Genomic DNA, 17,434 nt, shown 5'->3' with positions numbered 1-17,434 from the left:
CCTGGTGTCTCCCTCTCTCTCCTTCTTTCATTCCTCCTTCTTGTGCCAAGATTTCTCCTCCTATTTAATCTCTCTGCCTGCCAGCCTAGCCTATCCTTTCTCTGCCTAGCTATTGGCTATTCAGCTCTTTATTAGACCAATCAGATGCCTTAGGCAGGCAAGAAGAAACAAATGCAACACATCTTTACATAATTAAACACACATCCCTATGTCATTAAACAAATGCCACATGAACAAATGTAACACACCTTTACACAGTTAAAGTAATATTCTGCAGCATAAATAAATGTAACACATCTTTATATAGTTAAAATAATATTCCACAGCAGAAGGATATGAGATCAACAGTCTTGGGGAGTTGAGAACTTTGTGTTCTGGTTTTCTGGGGCCAGCACCATCTTGCAGGGTGACCTTAGATGGGTCACTTCTGTAGTCACCTTTATAATGGTGGGCTTTATAGCTGTTAGCACTTCACACTTTTCCCTTTCCCTTGATGTCACAATAAATCCATCGAATGCCTGCTCTGCACCAGGTATTGGGAATGCAGTGACAAAGTAGGGGTCAAAGGTCTTCCAGCTGTGTATTTGTGCTGGGAAGACCTGAAAAACTGTGAAAGAAGGCTTCAGAGTAAGGGTGTATGTCTGCGTCTGTGAGTGTGTATATGTGTGTATGTGTGTGTTCTTAGGGATGCTATCTCAAGACAGTGGATAGACAAGGCATCTCTGGTTAAGAATTCATTCACCACTTGAGCCATGTGTTTCCATAGATAATTCTAGTACAAAGCCACAGTCCAGGGAGAATGAGGTGTTGCTGCCCTCATGTGTGTGGGGGGGAGGATTGGCCCTGAACAAGCAGCTGGGAATGCTGGTGGTGTAGGCTGAGGCTGCGGGGGTATAAAGACCTGCAGACTACACCAGAGGATGTTAGGAAAAGTATGTGGAGGGCGACCATTAAACCTAGTCCTGACAAACAAGTGGCCATGTGGAGAGAGAGGAGGGGAGCCGCCGACAGAAAATGCTCACAGGGAGATCAGGGAGAATGTGAAAGCAGCTGGGTGAGCAATCGATACTGTGATACTTCTCAAACTGTCATTATGTGGTGGCAGAAGGGGGTGATTCAGAAGGCGATAAATAATGTAAGTAAAAATTGGATATTGATGAGCCAAAATTTGTATAATCCTCATAGAAGATAGTGATTAAATATAGTCTAACCCTTCTAAGGCACACTGTTTTCACAATATCATTACTTTATGATTTATGATCTGTGGGTCAATTTCATTCCTTAACATTCTTCACAATGAAAGCATTTCTACTGTGACCTTCAAATTCCCAAGAATAGCGGGTGCTCTCTCTTCCTGTGACTTCAGGGCCTGTCACACCACGAGACCGCCTTACTTTGGTGAAGGAGACCGAGTTGATTATCACTTTATCTCTCAAGAAGTTTTTGATGAAATGCTGAACATGGTAAGGCTGCTCCCTGCTATTTTTTTTTAATTACAGAAGAAATTCATGTTCTTTGTCAGAAATATGAGGAAACAGTGATTTCTACAAAGGTAAAGATTAAATGTTGTGTACTTTCTAAATCTGCTTCAATTTGAAAGTTGTCTGTACCCCAATGGGCTCATCATTGAGGGTGGTGCAAATCCTCTAGACTTCGAATGCATTTTCTTAAACAATATTTCTTCTTTGCCTCCACATGGAAGGGAATACTCACAATGAAGTATGTTTTACCAGTTGTAAGTCTGCATTAATGTAATATGTACCCACCCCTGACTTCTTCATTACCCTGAAAAAGCATCTCTGATTGCCACAACTCCTAGCAAATCTCTACCTCGTGCTCTTTCTTCCCATGAACCTTAGTTTTGTTTATATCACAGTCCTTGCCATCACCACATGAAGCACACACCACTTCATCCTTTTATGAAGCTCACCGAGGACCAGATGATGGACCAGTCTTTGTCTGTGCATGAGCAGTCAGCATTCAGCCAGGAGTACTACATCTCCTCACACTCTTTTCTCCCTCCCTTCTTTCTCGTCTTCACCCCAGAACAATGGGCTTGGCCTAAACCTCAAATATCATGGAACATTTGAGATTGGGCTGTGCAATTACATTAGCTTAATTTTAGACAGCCGACTCTACTGTGGTGCGTGCTCTCAGGGCTTGTCTTGTACTCACAGAAATGCAAGTGAGGCCCACACTCCCTAGGCAGCTCTCCCTATAACCCTGTCAAAAGAACGTCTTGGACATCATACGCCTTCTTGTAGGATGGTATTTTGACAAGTCTGCTTGATTTGTGAGTTTTCTGGAAATTTATATTTCTAAAAGCCTTTAAAAGAGATTTGAGATTTACCTTCACGGTACTAAGAAGCATTTCCTCAGCCCTCTATCCTACCATGGATGTTAACTTCCACAGTCAGAGTGGGCATTTTCTCTGGGAGTTCGGTTTATCTGTACTCCAGATGCACCTCCTACTCTCTGATGCTCATAGCTTTTCAGGTCTGTAATCAAGTTAGTCCGGTTCAGTCCCCAGTCTAAGAAATCACTGCACTTCTAGGCTATATTTAGCCTTACAGTTTAATGCTTCACAGAAATCCCAGGTATTTGAGAAGAACTCATTTTTCCTGTCTCTGCCAACATACATTACTTTGATGTAATTTTCATCAACTTGAGTTTCACCTCCAATCTCCTTTTCTTTAGAGTGGGACACTGTTTCATGAGCTAAGCCCAGAGAGTCATAGATTCATGACACGTTGTCAGCCTTCTGATCGTGCCCACACTGCCAGCCTTCTGCACATGGAACACTCCTCCACAAACCACCTGCCCAGACAGCCTGGCTCTCCTGATAAACACTCTGGCCTAGCCACCCCACACACCTACTGTGAGCAGCCATACCCAGCTGCTAGATAGATAAAACATATGGACCTCCACCCTCTCCCATGTCCGCATGTCTTTTCAGCCAACACCTCCTCTGACCAGCAGATCATCCCCCTACCCATCCACAGATAGATACATCAGCCCTTTCTAGAGGAACCATGCTTAGTCATTTTCCTACAGAGGCACCCCCTCTCCTGTGGAAAGGAAACCACTGGAGGCTTTTGTTGTGTGACCATTGCTACTTATTAGGGAGTGTGACTGGCCATAGCTGGGGGAATTGCATCATCTCACTGCTTAACAAATCAGTTGAATGGGATCTCTTTATGTTACATGCACAATGCAAGGTCTCTGCCAACCATGCATGCTTCCAGAAAATGTTTATGAGACACAGAGGAAGTAAACAAACATATATCTGAAAATAATTCAGATATGCATACATTTTGGAAACAGGGCTCACGATAGAGTGTTAGAGTTCTCCAGAGAAACAGGACCAGTAAATAGAGTGTGTGTGTGTGTGTGTGTGTAATCTCTCACACACACACACTCACACACATATACATACACACATATATATATATACACATACACACAGATTGTTTTGGTAGAAGTAGCGCATGGCTGTGGAGATTGACAAGCAGAACTTGCTGTGTGGGTGGTCAGCATGGAGACTTAGGAGATCCAGCAGTGCAGGTGAGTTTCAAAGGCTTACCTTTCTTTTCTCTACAAACCTTAAAAGGATTGGATGTGCTGGGCAGTGGTGGCACGCGCCTTTAAACCCAGCACTCGGGAGGCATAGCCAGACAGATCTCTGTGAGTTCAAGGCCAGCCTGGTCTACAGGCACAAAAACTACATAGAGAAACCCTGTCTCAAAAAACCAAAAAAAAAAAAAAAAAGGATTGGATGCAGTCCACCCACACTCCAGGACAGTCTGCTTCTTCCAAATTCACCAACTTCACTGTTAATCTCACCCCTAAATATTCTCTAAATTGACCCATGAACTTAACCATCACACATGGTAAATTAGGTAAAGCATGAAAGACAAGCCATAGCACATTGTCTACATTCATAGATGTACACGCTTAAATACATGCACACATACGGAAAAGAGTCAGAACAGTTTTTTCAAAGAACAAAGAGATTATGACATCAAAAAAGTAAAAAAAGAATAAGGGCATATGTTGTTGGGTTTTAAACTTTGATTGTGACGATTGCCCTCATCACCCCCAGCACCCATACTACCTAGAAACCCAGCCAACCTCAAAAGGCCCTGTGTCTCCTCCTAACACCCCTCTGGCAGATAGCCTGCCTGTCATCTATGCTTGTCTCCAGAACGTCTGGACCAGGAGGGTAGCAAGAGACTCTGAGGCTGCGGCTGCTCTTAATGATGGCAATATTAGACTCCTAACTGCCTGCTATTTTTTAATGATGTGCCTGCCATTTAGCAGGGTTGGATGCATCCCTGAACATTATTTGTTTTGAAGTCATACCTTTCAGAAGGCACATTTACCAAGGTCAACCACATTTTTGTTCCTTCTACAGTCACCAGCTTCCCAGTTTAGGTAGGCCTAATGGTTTAATAAATAGTCAAAGAAAAAGTCATGATTTGAAGGGTATGTGTTTACCTACATTTTCTTTCTTTTCTTTTTGCAAGGGACTACTGCTGTCACGGGAAATGAGTCTCCAGAATATACAGAGAGGGTGATATTTATAGTTAAATAACCAAAGGGCGGGCAACAATTCTGTTGACTAACATTTGGGGCAGTTTTAATCAAAAGCCATCTTTATGAGGAAAACCAGGCTGGGTCTACTTTTCTAAGCTTTTAGGATGCCCATGGCCTTTGGGATCACCCATTCCTCACGGTTTGTCTTGAAACGTAAGGAACTTAGGATTGGGGTCCTTTTCTGGAGGCCTGGGATGCTGGCAGAGCGGTAACGGAAGGGTAAGCCATTGGTTTTACTCCCTCCATAGGGAAGGCTTGTGGTGTGGATTCAGCAGGAAAAAAGTAAGCAGTCATCATGGCCTGTTCTACCAGAAGCTTCCACCCAGAACCTTCCTCAAACAGTGTGTCAATAGATTATTTCAATAAACCTCATTTTCCCCCAGAAGAATTCTGAATAAGCACCACCAGAGTTGGATGTTGCTCCACTGTCCCATTACCGCTGTGTCGTTCTTCCGTGCTTACCAACACTTCATAATTGTTATGGAATTAGATGAAAGTAAGACATCAAGTGATTTTATCATTACACTACAGCACCTGTTATGTGCAAATCTTTGTATTTTTCTAATTCCAGGGGAAATTTATTCTAACATTTAATTACGGTAATCACAATTATGGATTAAATAGGGACACTGTAGAAGGTATTGCAAGAGACGGATTAGCAAGCTGCATTCATATGGAAATAGAAGTAAGTATTTTTCATTCAGCTGTGAGTACATGTGCTCGTGTGTGTGTGTGTGTGTGTGTGTGTGTGTGTGTGTGTGTGTGTGTGTTTGTGTGTGTGTGTGTGTGTGTGTGTGTGTGTGTATTGCTGTCTGAAGTTGGGGGGCCACAATATCTGGATAACATACTGCTAGGCACAAGAGAAACACTACAAAACATGAAGTGTTAAGTATATGGTCAGTGTAGGGGAGGTAAGACCTGGGAAAGTTAAGTGACAAGATTTAGATTACAGCTCCGCTCAAGACGCCTTGTCCCTTATTTCCTCGCTAACGTAGCCCTTTGTTATTGCAGCGTATGTTCTTTGTGTGAAGTGCTGTCCGATGGAGTGGGTGCAGGCGTGGGTGGCTCCCTGTCCCCTCAGGACTGTGTTGTCCCGAGTGGACACCCTGCTCCTTCATTCTTCACAGGGGCTGTGTGGGTGCTGTCATTTCGCACTGGCTGTTCACCGGATGCAATGTTCTTATATTTCGGCAAGTCAGACTTGCAGACTTCAGATTTTTGTCCCTCCCCCGTGCCCCACCTACCACCACCACCCTTCTCAAATTAGACCTTTTCCCAAAATTATGAACCAGAGGAAACCCACAACTTTCCTACCCACTTGTTTGAAGACTGAGCATGGAACTCAACTAAATAAATCAGGTCTTCAGTGATGGTTGATTTTTTTTTTAATTACTTTTACTAAGCAATATAAATCTTACAATCAGACAAAATAAATTTAATTAAAACAAACATAAAACAAAACTTGACAAGGCGGTTCTTGGCTGTTGACTGTTCGCTTCACTTTCCTTTCTAATGCCACAGAGGAGGAGACAATGGCCTCTTTCGGCTTCTGGTGTGGCTAACTGCTCTTTAGTGAAGCTGGGTGTTCTTACTTCATTAACGCGCTGCATCTCTATCCATTCTTATCTTTTTGCAGTTGACTGGGTCTGTATCTTTAAGAGAAGTCTTCTTTACTCATATATATATATATATATATATATATATATATATATATATATATATTAAAGATCAGTTCTAAACACTGTCTGCCTTGGATGGAGGAAACAAAAACTAACACGTGTTTGAGTGCAGCAGCGTTTCCCAGCTCGACAGTTTCCTGAGTGACAGCTCCTTTTTTTCCTTCCTGAGAGCTTACTGCTCCTCATCTCCAGGAGGTCAAGTCTATAAACTGTTTTATTCCCCTGTTCCTCCCCAGCTGAGGTATTTTTCCCAGACTGCCCTTGTCACCAGCTCCTCTAGAAATGGTTTTAAAAGCAGCCCGTATTTCTTCCCACTGAATCGTTAAAGCAAGAATTCTGAACTTGAGTTAAACTTGACGCTAGAACTGACGTGGAAGGGACTTGACAGTCCACTTGGAACAACTCTCCCTCTTCATGTATGAGGAAACTTCTGCCCCGAGAGTTGGAGGGATGTGTGCAGAGTCCTTAGGAACCACAGAGCTGAAGTCACACCCCAGACCTCCCAGTGTACAGTCCACACCACCTCACCCTCTGGTCACCTGGTAGTAGGCTACACTGACTCTGGTCTGTACCCTCCAGAAGGAGGCTGGAAGACGTGGAACCACAGTGATTTGGGCAGTTACTGCAACCCGTCTTTAAATTTTGCATCTACAAAGGGAGGAAATGTTGGAGGCAGAAGCTCTGGCCCCTAGATGGTGGAGGCCAATACTTTAAACAAACCATAAAAGCAAGGTAGCTTTGGTGGTTCTAACAGCTGTGGTGGTAGCGGGAGTCTAGTTACTGCCAAGAGACAAACCTTAGTAAGAGATGAGGCCCAGAGAAGTGAAAAGGGAGCTACAGGTGACGCAGATATGTGAACTGAGCCAAGTACAGTGGTAGCAAGGTCTGGCTGCTATGAAGAAGATGTGTTTTTGACAATACTCACATTTGGCAACGCCTTCCCCAACTCCCGCAGGCTCAAGGGCTGTATTTGTGACTGTAATAATCTGACCATGGTGCTAAAGCTCTCTCTCTCTCTCTCTCTCTCTCTCTCTCTCTCTCTCTCTCTCTCTCTCTCTCTCTCCCCCTCCTTCCCTCCCTCCCTCCCTCCCCTCTCTCCTTCTCTCCCTCCCTCTCTCTGCCTCTCTGTCTACACACACACACACACACACACACACACACACCCCTTCCTGGGTTACTGGTTTAGAAACGAGAATGGTACCAAAGTGATAGATGATGGAGGGGTGCCGGGGAGCCTTTTCCCTGGGAAGATTTCTATCCTCTAGTGCTTCAAGGATGCCTATTGAAATATGGAATTGAATTACCTTTTGATAATAAAATAGCAGTACTGCCTTGACTATCCCTATTTTATGTCCGGCAATTTTCTTTTTCTAACAGCCATTAGAACAATTAATTTGAGAACAACCAGGTGGAATGAATTGTAATGATGGTTCCTACAATAATTTAATATTTGATGAGGAGAGAAAAGTAATCCAGCCTTGAAATATTTATAGGAAAATAGCAGCTGATTCTACAGATAAAATGTGTTCTTCAGTGTGATACTGTGTGCTTCCCCTGAGTTGTCGCATCCTCCAGTGATGTCCAAAGTGGGTAGCTGCTTCTGACTTACCTTTTCTGTAAACATCTAGGGTGTAAGAAGTTTGAAATATTCCTATTTTGAGCCTCGATATATCTTGGTGGTGCCCATGGACAAGGAAAAATACGAGGGATATTTGCGGAGGAAGGGACTATTTAGTCGAGCAGAAATTGAATTCACTGTCTCCAGGGTGGACGTTTATGTGAAAATTAATCGGAAATTTCCAGGATATTTTGATGCAGTGATCAATGCAGGTCAGTAATGCCCAGCAGAGTTTTATTTATTTTTTTAATGTGCTTCCATGTTTGAAGTATACAATCACTGCATTTCCAATTTATGTCATGGAAAGAGAATTCTTAGGAAACAGAGATATTTGTTGTAACTAGAAGCGTCAAACAGCTACAGAAGAGGTGAGAACCTGTGAGATCCAGTCTCCTGCTGCTCCCATCAGAGGGCTAAGTTGTATTAGTTCACAAAGTTGTGACTAATGGAGTTGGTATAAAATGGGCCCACAGAGATTCCTTCCCTGGGGACATTGTGAGAACAGAAATGGATAATATCTCATTTGAAATAGATGTTTAAACTTCTTAAGGCATATGAAGCTCAGGTAATTTTATCATAATCTACTTCTACAAAGAAATGCAACTACCAAAAATATTGTAAATTTGAAATTTGTCTGGGTAAAACATTTTCAAAAACTACCTTAGAATCAAGTGTGCCATTTTTTTACCCAGATATTTCAAATTTTATCACCACAAAAAATAATGAATGTTTGAGGTAGAGGATATGATAATTACCCAAATTTTATCATAAATACAATATATTTATGTGTTGTGTTCCATAAATATGTACAGTTATGTCCATTACAATTTTATCAGATAAGCCAGGATTGGGGGTGGCCCATGCATTTTAATCCCAGTGCTTGGGAGGCAGAGGCAGGCCAAAACAAAACAAAAAAGTATCAAATAAAAAGGCCACTGATTTGGAGAAGAAGCCAGAGAGAGAAAGATAGAGAAATTTTTGAAATATGAACCTTTCCCTATGTTTTTAATTATACTGTTTGGTACATCCGTGAAGGAATGGGAAATACAGTGTATGGATAAGGAGATTCCTGGGAGTGCTAAGATGCCTGAGCAGGTAAGGGTGATTGCTGCCAAACCGGATGACCTGAGTTCAGTCTCTCGGATTCATGTGGTAGAAGGGGAGAACTGACTTTTTTTTTTTTTTTTTTTTTTTTTTTTGTCTTTTGTTTTTTTAGACAGGGTTTCTCTGTGCAACCCTGGCTGCCCTGGAACTCACTCTGTAGACCAGGCTGGTCTTGAACTCAGAGATCTGTCTGCTTCTGCCTCCCATGTGCTGGGATTAAAGGTGTGTGCCACCCACACTATAAGTTGTCCTCTGATTGCTGCATGCATCCCCTCCAACAAATAAATAAATGCAGTAATTTAAAAAGGGTGTGGGGGGGGTGCACGCCTTATAGTCCCAGCATTCAGAAGGTACAGGCAGGCAGATTTCTGTGAGTTCAGGGCCAACCTGATCTACATAGAGAGTTCTAGGCCAGCCAGGACTACACAGTGAGACTCTGTCTCAAACAAACAAATAAATAAAATGAATAAATTCCTGACAGCCTTTTGGTGACATACTGGATAGAAAGCGTGGAGGGGGACATTAAATGGAGCCATATGATATTGATGGTATTCAGCTGTTATATCATTTTTCAAACCTCTGAATTTGTACTGTGTTGCGTATCCAGATTGTTTTGTACTGCTGCATACAAATACTCACAGTTAGTGCTTAACCCAGGGCCTGGTCAGCAGGTTAGGACAGTATAACAGGGTTCGAAGTCGGTGCCGTGAAGCTGAGATTAAGGAGTCAGCTGAGCTGAGATCTCATCTAAAGGCTCAGAGGAAAAACTGAGCTCCCAGGTTCCTTCTCATCGGCAGAATGCATTTCCTTGGGGTGTGGGCCTGAGCTCCCAATTCTTGGCTGGCTGCCTCTTGAAGGCCGAGCATGGTCTGCCGAGGCTGTTCTTCGGGTTTATCTGTACGGTGCTGGCCCTCTTCTAGACAGCGAAGAGTACGGTGAATCCTCTCTGTGCTTTGAGCCTCTGACTTTTATTCTGTCACCGACAGGATGAATCCCTCCTTCTGTGGATGTGATTTGGGGGACCCCCTGTAGAGTCCCCCTTCACAGTCGCCTCTACCACCTGTGCCATTAACAACTGTCATTATGCCTGCACGTCCCCTTTGCATGTAATGTAATATAATCACGGACGAACACTCTTCACCTCCACAGGTCCTGCCCACTCTTGAGTGGGCGGAGATGATAAGGGAAGGGAGTGTCTCTAGAATCATCTTAGAATTGTACCTGCCATAACAGTAATGACACGAAGTGCAGTGAGCAGTCCAGTCTACTCACCACTGAACGCTGACTGTGTTTCAACACGATGCTGCTATATGAAAATGTTCTCTTGTTTATTGTAGATGATCTGGACATTGCCTACAAAAAGCTAAGTGATCTCATTCGAGAATACCTGGGATTGACTGAGGAAGCTGCTAAGGGCTTGGCTCCAGCTGCAGGTACTGGCCTCGCTCCTTTGTGCCAGGTTTACTCTCCATGGAAAATTCGGCAGCTCTGTTGTTCCTTGGGTACTCATTAGCTAGGCTAAAGCTGGCTCACACTGTTTAATTCCTACATTTTTTTCTGGGGTGTATGACTCGGTCCTTTGGATCTGTAACTCTGCTTGTCTCCGTGTTTGTAGCAGGACACTCCCCCCACCCCAGGGACACACTTGGCAGTGCCTTGGAAGTGGACAGTAGATAAGAGTTGGTCTCATGGTTCAGAACTCAGCCTTCCAGAAGTCTATTCCCTTATGGAACTAGAGCATTGTACCTATCAACTAAATGTTTAGTCCAAGAATTTTAGTGTGAGAGTTTTCTTAATCTTTCTCATTGAACTGCCAGTCCTGAAACCGTTGGGCTGCAGAGAACAGTGGGAAGCTCCCTGGCCAGAACACGTGACAGGGGCCTAGCCCGGCTGCTCACTCGGCCAAGCTGCTTAGCTGTTCTGGGCTTCAGTTTCTGGTCACAAAGAGTATGACACCACACTTCCCTCCTGCCTCATGGATCCTGAGCAGCAAATGCTAAGGGACATGTAGGAGCCTTGACTTGGAACCTAGAAATTCTAAGCCCAGAATTTGGAGGCATGACTATTTTGAGATGTATTTGAAATGCTCGCTCCTCAAATTTGCCTCACACCCACTAAGATGGCTACTTACTAAATAGTGTCTGGAGAAATTAGAACCTTGTGCTAAAAGAAATATAAAATGCTGTGGCTGCTACAGAAATGGTATGTAAATTCCTCAAAAAAAAAAACAAAAAAAACCAAAAAGACCACTTTTATGTGATCCAGCTGTTTCACTTCTAGACAAATGCCCTAAGTCACTGAAAGCGAAATCTTGAGGAAGCAGTTAGACACCCTAGTCATCGCAGTGCCAATCACTTAGCCAAACGTTGAAGCACCCACCGAGTCCAGTGATGGACGAATGGATAAAGAAGGTGTTGTAATAGTCTTTGATGTTATTTCATCTTTAAAAGGAGGGAAATTTTGACACACAGTATCACATGAGCCTCGAAGACAATGTGGTGAACGAAATTAGCTGGTCAGAACAGAACAGATACTGTACAAATGCATCTCTATGAGGTATTTAGAACAGTCAAATGAACAGTCAGAAAACAGAAGTGTGATGAGCAGAGGCTAAGTGGAGAATGGAATCCTATTGTTTAGTGGGTAGAGTTTAAGATTCCAGAAGATGCCAGGTGGTGGTGGTGGTGGTGGTGGTGGTGGTAGTAGTGGCACACGCCTTTAATTCTAGCAATGGACGGTGATGATTCCACAACAATGTCAATGGACTAAGCGCTTTGAATAGTACTCTTAACAGGGTGAAAATGGCAAATTCTATGCTTTGCTGCTACAACAAGAATCTTTTCTAAAGGCCCCTCAGGGGCTGAACTCAAGCCATACAGACATATTTGCAGAGTGTTAAGCCAGTATTGTTGCTATTCTGTAGATGCCTTGCAGCTTGGTGGTTGAAATATGATTCTGTTTGCCTGATCGCATTCCGACAGACTGAGAAGGGAGACCAGGCCACGACTTTGACAGAGTTCAAACACTTAAGGTCACTGTGCCATTTGCAACTTTGAACACTCTTCCTAGGTCCATGAGTACTTGTGTTTTGGACTGAGGTCAGTGCAGCAGGAGAAATCTCAGATACTAGCTGATGTGGGTCAGATGTTAAAGTAACTAAGGGATGGCATGGTAACCAGAAAATGCTCGAAGTAAGCTTGGTCTATCAAAATAGGCTGCAATGCAGTGTACCTGGTGAGGTTTGGACCTCCATGGAGCTTTCTCTTGAGGAAATATGGCTCCCTTTGCTTTAATTCTTTGCTATCCAAGCAACCTTGTGATCTTTAATTTAGTCCCCCGGGTGGCCCTGGCCCCTGTGGGGGCTGTACCTTACGTGAGAACACACTGCCCTGCTCCCTGAACCTGAACCATCTCCCACTGTAAATTAATAAATTGGTGTTCTGGCTTTTACATCAGCCTCATGGGGATTTGGATAAACACTGAGTCCCCTGAGTAACTGAACAATGTATGTATCTGTGTGGTGCTTCTGAAGAGAGGAGCAACGAGCGAGACCTAGCACAAGAGCCCACAGACTCCATCATCATATTCTGTAGCTCTTCTTATTTCTACAGTGATCAGGACACTGACTGTAGCATACAGCTACTATTTGGCAAATTAATGGGCAAGATAATATGTGCACAGGAAAATAGACCCCCCATTTTCAATAATAAAATCTTACTTATTTGGAATAATTAGGTTAGGCCTATCTGATTTAATGAAAGGTATAAATTATAGAATTATAAAAATGTTATAACCTCAGAAATATTTACTAATCGAAACTGAAGCATCTAGTTATTGAATAATGGAATTCTAGCTTGAAAAGTAGACAGGATGGATTGCAATCAATCATCAGATCTATATCCTCAACGGAACCTTATTTTCTAAACGGTTTAATATTCTGAAAAAGAATGTGTTTTCTTAAGGCAAAAGCCTTATCTCATGTTTACAGTTAATTTGCAGAGGGAGTTCTTTTTTCAGTTGATAATTAAAGATAAAATTCCACTTCGGTGGAATTGTACAGATCAGACAGTATTCAATTGAGTATATTTGAAATTCTAATGAACATAGTCCTTATTAATAGCTTTTAGGGTATCTCTAGCAGCCCAATGAGTCAAGCCAGGGGCTTCTGTGAAGTACTTGCCAAGGGTGAGGGTCAATACAGGTGAATGGGGCCTGTTCTTGTTTCTAGTTTTGTTTCTGCTGTAAATTTCTGGTAAATTGCCCTGACAAAGAAGCAATTGGGAAAAAGAGTCTCACAATTTCAGGTGACAGTTCATCACTCTGCAAAAGTCCAGGCAGCAGCAACTTCAAGCATCTACTCATATCACATCCACAGTTGAGAGCAGAGAGAGACGAATACATGCATGCAGAGCTGCTTGCCAATGCTAAGCTTGATTCCTCTGTTCTTATGTGGTGCAGGAACTTCTGCCTAGGGAGTGGGGCCACCCACAGTGAGCTGAGTTTTCTCACACAATTAACATAGAGCCCCCCCCCCAGACATGCCCACAGGTCAACCCAGTATATACAATTCTTCATTGAGACTTTCTTCCCAGGAGAGTCTAGGTTTGTGTCAAATTGACAAAAGTAATCATCATAGGGCACAGATAGAATGGCCTCCCCCTGCAACTGTACAGACTCCCTAAGAAGGGGCAGCGCCAGCAGAAGTACCATCCTGGGCCTGCTGGGGCCTTGCCTCTTTACCTCTGGTGAGTTATTCTCATCTTTTTCCTATGATATGTGATATATATCATATTCTATAACTATATATATCATATGATATATATATATCTTAGAAATTAAAACAAACAGTATAGTGGGTTTAAAAATAATTAAAATGTCAAAGGAGAGAAAGTGAAACAAATATTTAAGATTCTATGAGAGTTTAGTCTAAACAATTGTATAACTGGGTGGGTATCTGAAGCCTTACTTTTCTGTCTTAAATCTAACTGTGAATTTGTAAAATCATCTTTTCTTAAAACATAAAAGAGCCAGGCAGCGGTGGCGCACACACCTTTAATCCCAGCACTCGGAAGGCAGAATCAGGTGGATCTCTATCATTTCGAGGCTAGCCCGGAACAAAAACTACACAGAGAAACCCTGTCTTAAAAAAAAAAAAAAGAAAAAAGAAAAAAAAGAAAAGAAACCATAAAAGAAAATGCATGCCATATTGTGACTCATTACTGGTCTGGCACAGAGAGCCGAGGCTTAAGAGTTTCTGTGTGTTGAGCTTCAGTCCAAACAGAAATCTTACGTCAGTAGCATCAGCTTTCCAAAAGAGATAATCCTGTGCCAGGGCAACCTAAAGACAGTTCCCAAATATTTGAAGTAATAATATCCGGCCTCATCCCTCATAATCATCAGTGGCTCACTTGTCACTGGGAACACAGTGACAATGTCCACATAACAATGAGGATGAAACAGAAAGCTGAAAGCGAACCCAGGAGCCGTCTGCTCGAGGCCAGCATCCACCCACCTAAGCCTGATCTATGAACCTTCCCCAGGACGGGTTAGTTGAATTTCTGCTGAACGCAGGCATAAAAAACTTTAGGTATTCAGTGCTGAGAAGCTCCTACGACTTTAGATATGCCATTAATTTTAAATGCATACCAATTAAGTGTGGCACTGTCCTATTTCCCAGAGCAATGTAGGAAGTATTTGTTTCTAAAGCATGAAGTTAACAGTGTAGTTTCCATGAAGTAAGGAGAAACTCACTCAGTTTGCTTCTCAATGTAAGTGTATGTTCACCCTCGGCCTCTATAGCCCAGTGGCTCTCAGCCTTCCTAAAGCTGCGGCCCTTTAATACAGTCCCTCATGGTGTGGTGACCTCCATCTATAAAATTATTTTTGTTGCTACTTCATAACTGCAATTTGCTACTGTTTTGAATTATAATGTAAATATCTGTGTTTTTCGATGGTCTTAAGCAACCCTGTAAGAGGGTCATTTGAAAAAAGGGGTCACGACCCACAGGTTGAGAAATGCTGCTCTAGGTCCTGTGTCTTGGTCTGTCGCTGCTTCCAGTGAGGCTTTAAGGAAGTGGAACTAATGAGCAGCCTGAGCTCTTGCCATAAAGGTTATGAAATGGAATTATATTTTTCTTAATTCTGATTAATGGTAAAGGGAAAATGGAGCAATTTGCCAGCCCATAAAGTGGTGCTTTTATCTTCCAGCAAAGGGCATGGTATCATTTAACCAAATATCGTGAACTGTTAAATCATCAAAGCAGCAGAAGAAAACCTGTCTGTCTGCCCGTACAATTAGAGGAGAGTGCCTTCAGCACTGAGTTTCACTGTCCTTTGCTTTTCCTTTTAAGTTGTATACATGAATTGCATTCATCATGTAAGCATATATAATTTGCTTTTTTCGTGCTGTAGAATTTTTTACATTGTGTGTGTGTGTGTGTGTGTGTGTGTGTGTGTGTGTGTGTGTGTGCGAATGCACACATGTGTGTGTAGATTAATGGACAGCTTGTGGGAGCTGACTCTCCCTTCCACTATGTGGGTTCTAGGGATCAAACTCAGGTCATTGATCTTGGCAGCAAGAGCTGTAACCACTGAGCCATCTTGCCAGCCCTAGTTTGCCATTTTAATCGTGTTAAGTGTGAGCTTCGGTGCCATTAACTACATTCTCAGTGTTGTGTAACTACCACCTATTTCCAAAGTTTTTCACTTGTCTATAATAGAAACTACTCATTAAGTAGTCATCCCCTGCCTGGTCGCCTCTGGTCTACTTTCCGTTCTCTGTAAGTTTGCCTGTTTTGGTTAGTTTCATTTTTTAATTTAACCTTGTTTCTTGTCTAAAGTTGTGTTTTAGTTTATATCTGTGATAAATTTGGTGATTAAAAACAGTGAACAGAGGGTGACATCAGAAATCTTACCACGGGGGAGGCTTTTCACTCAGCCCCCACGTGTCTTGCCGCTCTCAGGAGACATCTAGTTTGACTGGATACAAAAGAGGACCGGACTAGAAGGCTCATTGTGAATCCAGAGCAGCGCACACCCACCCTTCCTTAGGGGCGGGGACAGTGGCCAGGGACACATTTGCTGCTGGAGGTGGGTCACTCTGGGGTCACCAAAGTCTCTTCCAAGTTGAACTCAGACTAGTTTCTTCAAGGTTGTTCCAGATTGATACGTCACCTCTGACCACTGCACGGTTCAGAGCTGTGCTGTCTGGGGTGGATTAAGATGGTAGCTAGGTCACCACAAGCATGTCAAGGCTTCTGTCATTTATAAGCCAGTGCCGGATGGGGTGACTTTGTCCAGGGGACCAGGGCCACTCTGACTGAGAAGGACTCGGGGAAGCAGGCCCTCTCTGGAGGACCTGTATGGCCAGTGGCCTCTGGGAGCCATTTCTGTAGCCAGGGAGATCTGGGGTGATGGTGGGGTGAAGACAGGAACTTGGACCCTTGGACTCCAGGAGCAGACGCTGGTGTCTTACGATGGATGTCCTTGAATGCATGCCCTCCTTCCTCCATTTCTTACCCACTGAGTTCATGCTGGACGCTGAGCCTCGAGGGTATTAGTAAACAGCCAGGGCTCCTCTCAGCTCGTGTCTGAGCCACAAACGGCAAAACCAGTCTCCTTCATTTGGGAAACCCCTTTACCATCCGCAGATCCAGACTTGGTTTTGAGCAAACATCTGGATGCTTTCTCATTAACGTTCATCTTTTCAGTTCACTAGAAATGATCCTAAGTTCTATCCATTAGAGACGTGTAGCCACTTCGTCTCCTCAAGGAGAAGGATGGTCTAGCTGTGGTTTTCTTTTTAAGGTCCTTTGTGCAGCCCAAAGGGAAACGGGGTTTTGTTGTTTATTTCCAGCAGTAAGAGCCTTTGTAGCTAACTCCTCTTTATATTAAAGCAGGCGCTCCCTCTAGCAAGAAGACCATCTCTGGGGTCCCAGCACACCTGGTCCCCTCCCCCAGGCGCTTGGCAAGACTGCAAGCAGATGGCCAAAACCCAGAGGCTCTCCCAGAAGTGCAGACTCATGCAAAGACCCCTGAAAGTCAGAACCCAGCTCTCCCACAGAGCCAAGAGTTAACTGAGGAGGGAGAACACCCTAAGAAGGATCCTTCTTCCAGCAGCCACCTGGATCTACCTCAGCAGGTCAGTTCTTCAACACTTGATATTCCTCAGCAAGCCCAAGACACACCACCAAAGGTGAAGGAAGGGGATGGTGAGCGAGCCAACCTCCCTCCCAAAATAACCACTGAGATGGACGGCCCCGAAGATGAGCCTGAGCCACATGAACTAAAAGCAGGACAGTCTTCTACTGTTACAGCTCAAGAGCCCCCTCAGCATCCTGACCCCCCTCCCCCACGCAGCCCTCAGCCAGACCAGGATAAGGAATCCGGAGAGATCAAAGGAGCCCCTAGCAACCCACCCCCAGCGGAACCCTCACAG

General features: G+C 43.5%; 1 protein-coding gene across 1 annotated transcript in view; it reads left to right on the top strand.

Moving 5' to 3' along the window:
• The window catches only part of Lrguk (leucine rich repeats and guanylate kinase domain containing), a 112,026-nt gene that overhangs the window by 56,289 nt on the left and 38,303 nt on the right, over nt 1–17,434 (top strand). Inside the window, exons 12-15 of the mRNA XM_028866154.2 lie at nt 1,367–1,463; nt 5,168–5,281; nt 7,904–8,105; nt 10,335–10,430. Coding sequence (XP_028721987.1) covers nt 1,367–1,463; nt 5,168–5,281; nt 7,904–8,105; nt 10,335–10,430 — 509 coding nt within the window. The remainder of the gene's footprint in view (nt 1–1,366; nt 1,464–5,167; nt 5,282–7,903; nt 8,106–10,334; nt 10,431–17,434) is intronic.

This window comes from Peromyscus leucopus, chromosome 3 (genome assembly GCF_004664715.2).
Source record: "Peromyscus leucopus breed LL Stock chromosome 3, UCI_PerLeu_2.1, whole genome shotgun sequence".
Taxonomy (NCBI): Eukaryota; Metazoa; Chordata; class Mammalia; order Rodentia; family Cricetidae; genus Peromyscus; species Peromyscus leucopus.
The sequence above is the reverse complement of the archived record's forward strand: the minus strand, read 5'-3'. Positions and strand labels throughout refer to the sequence as shown.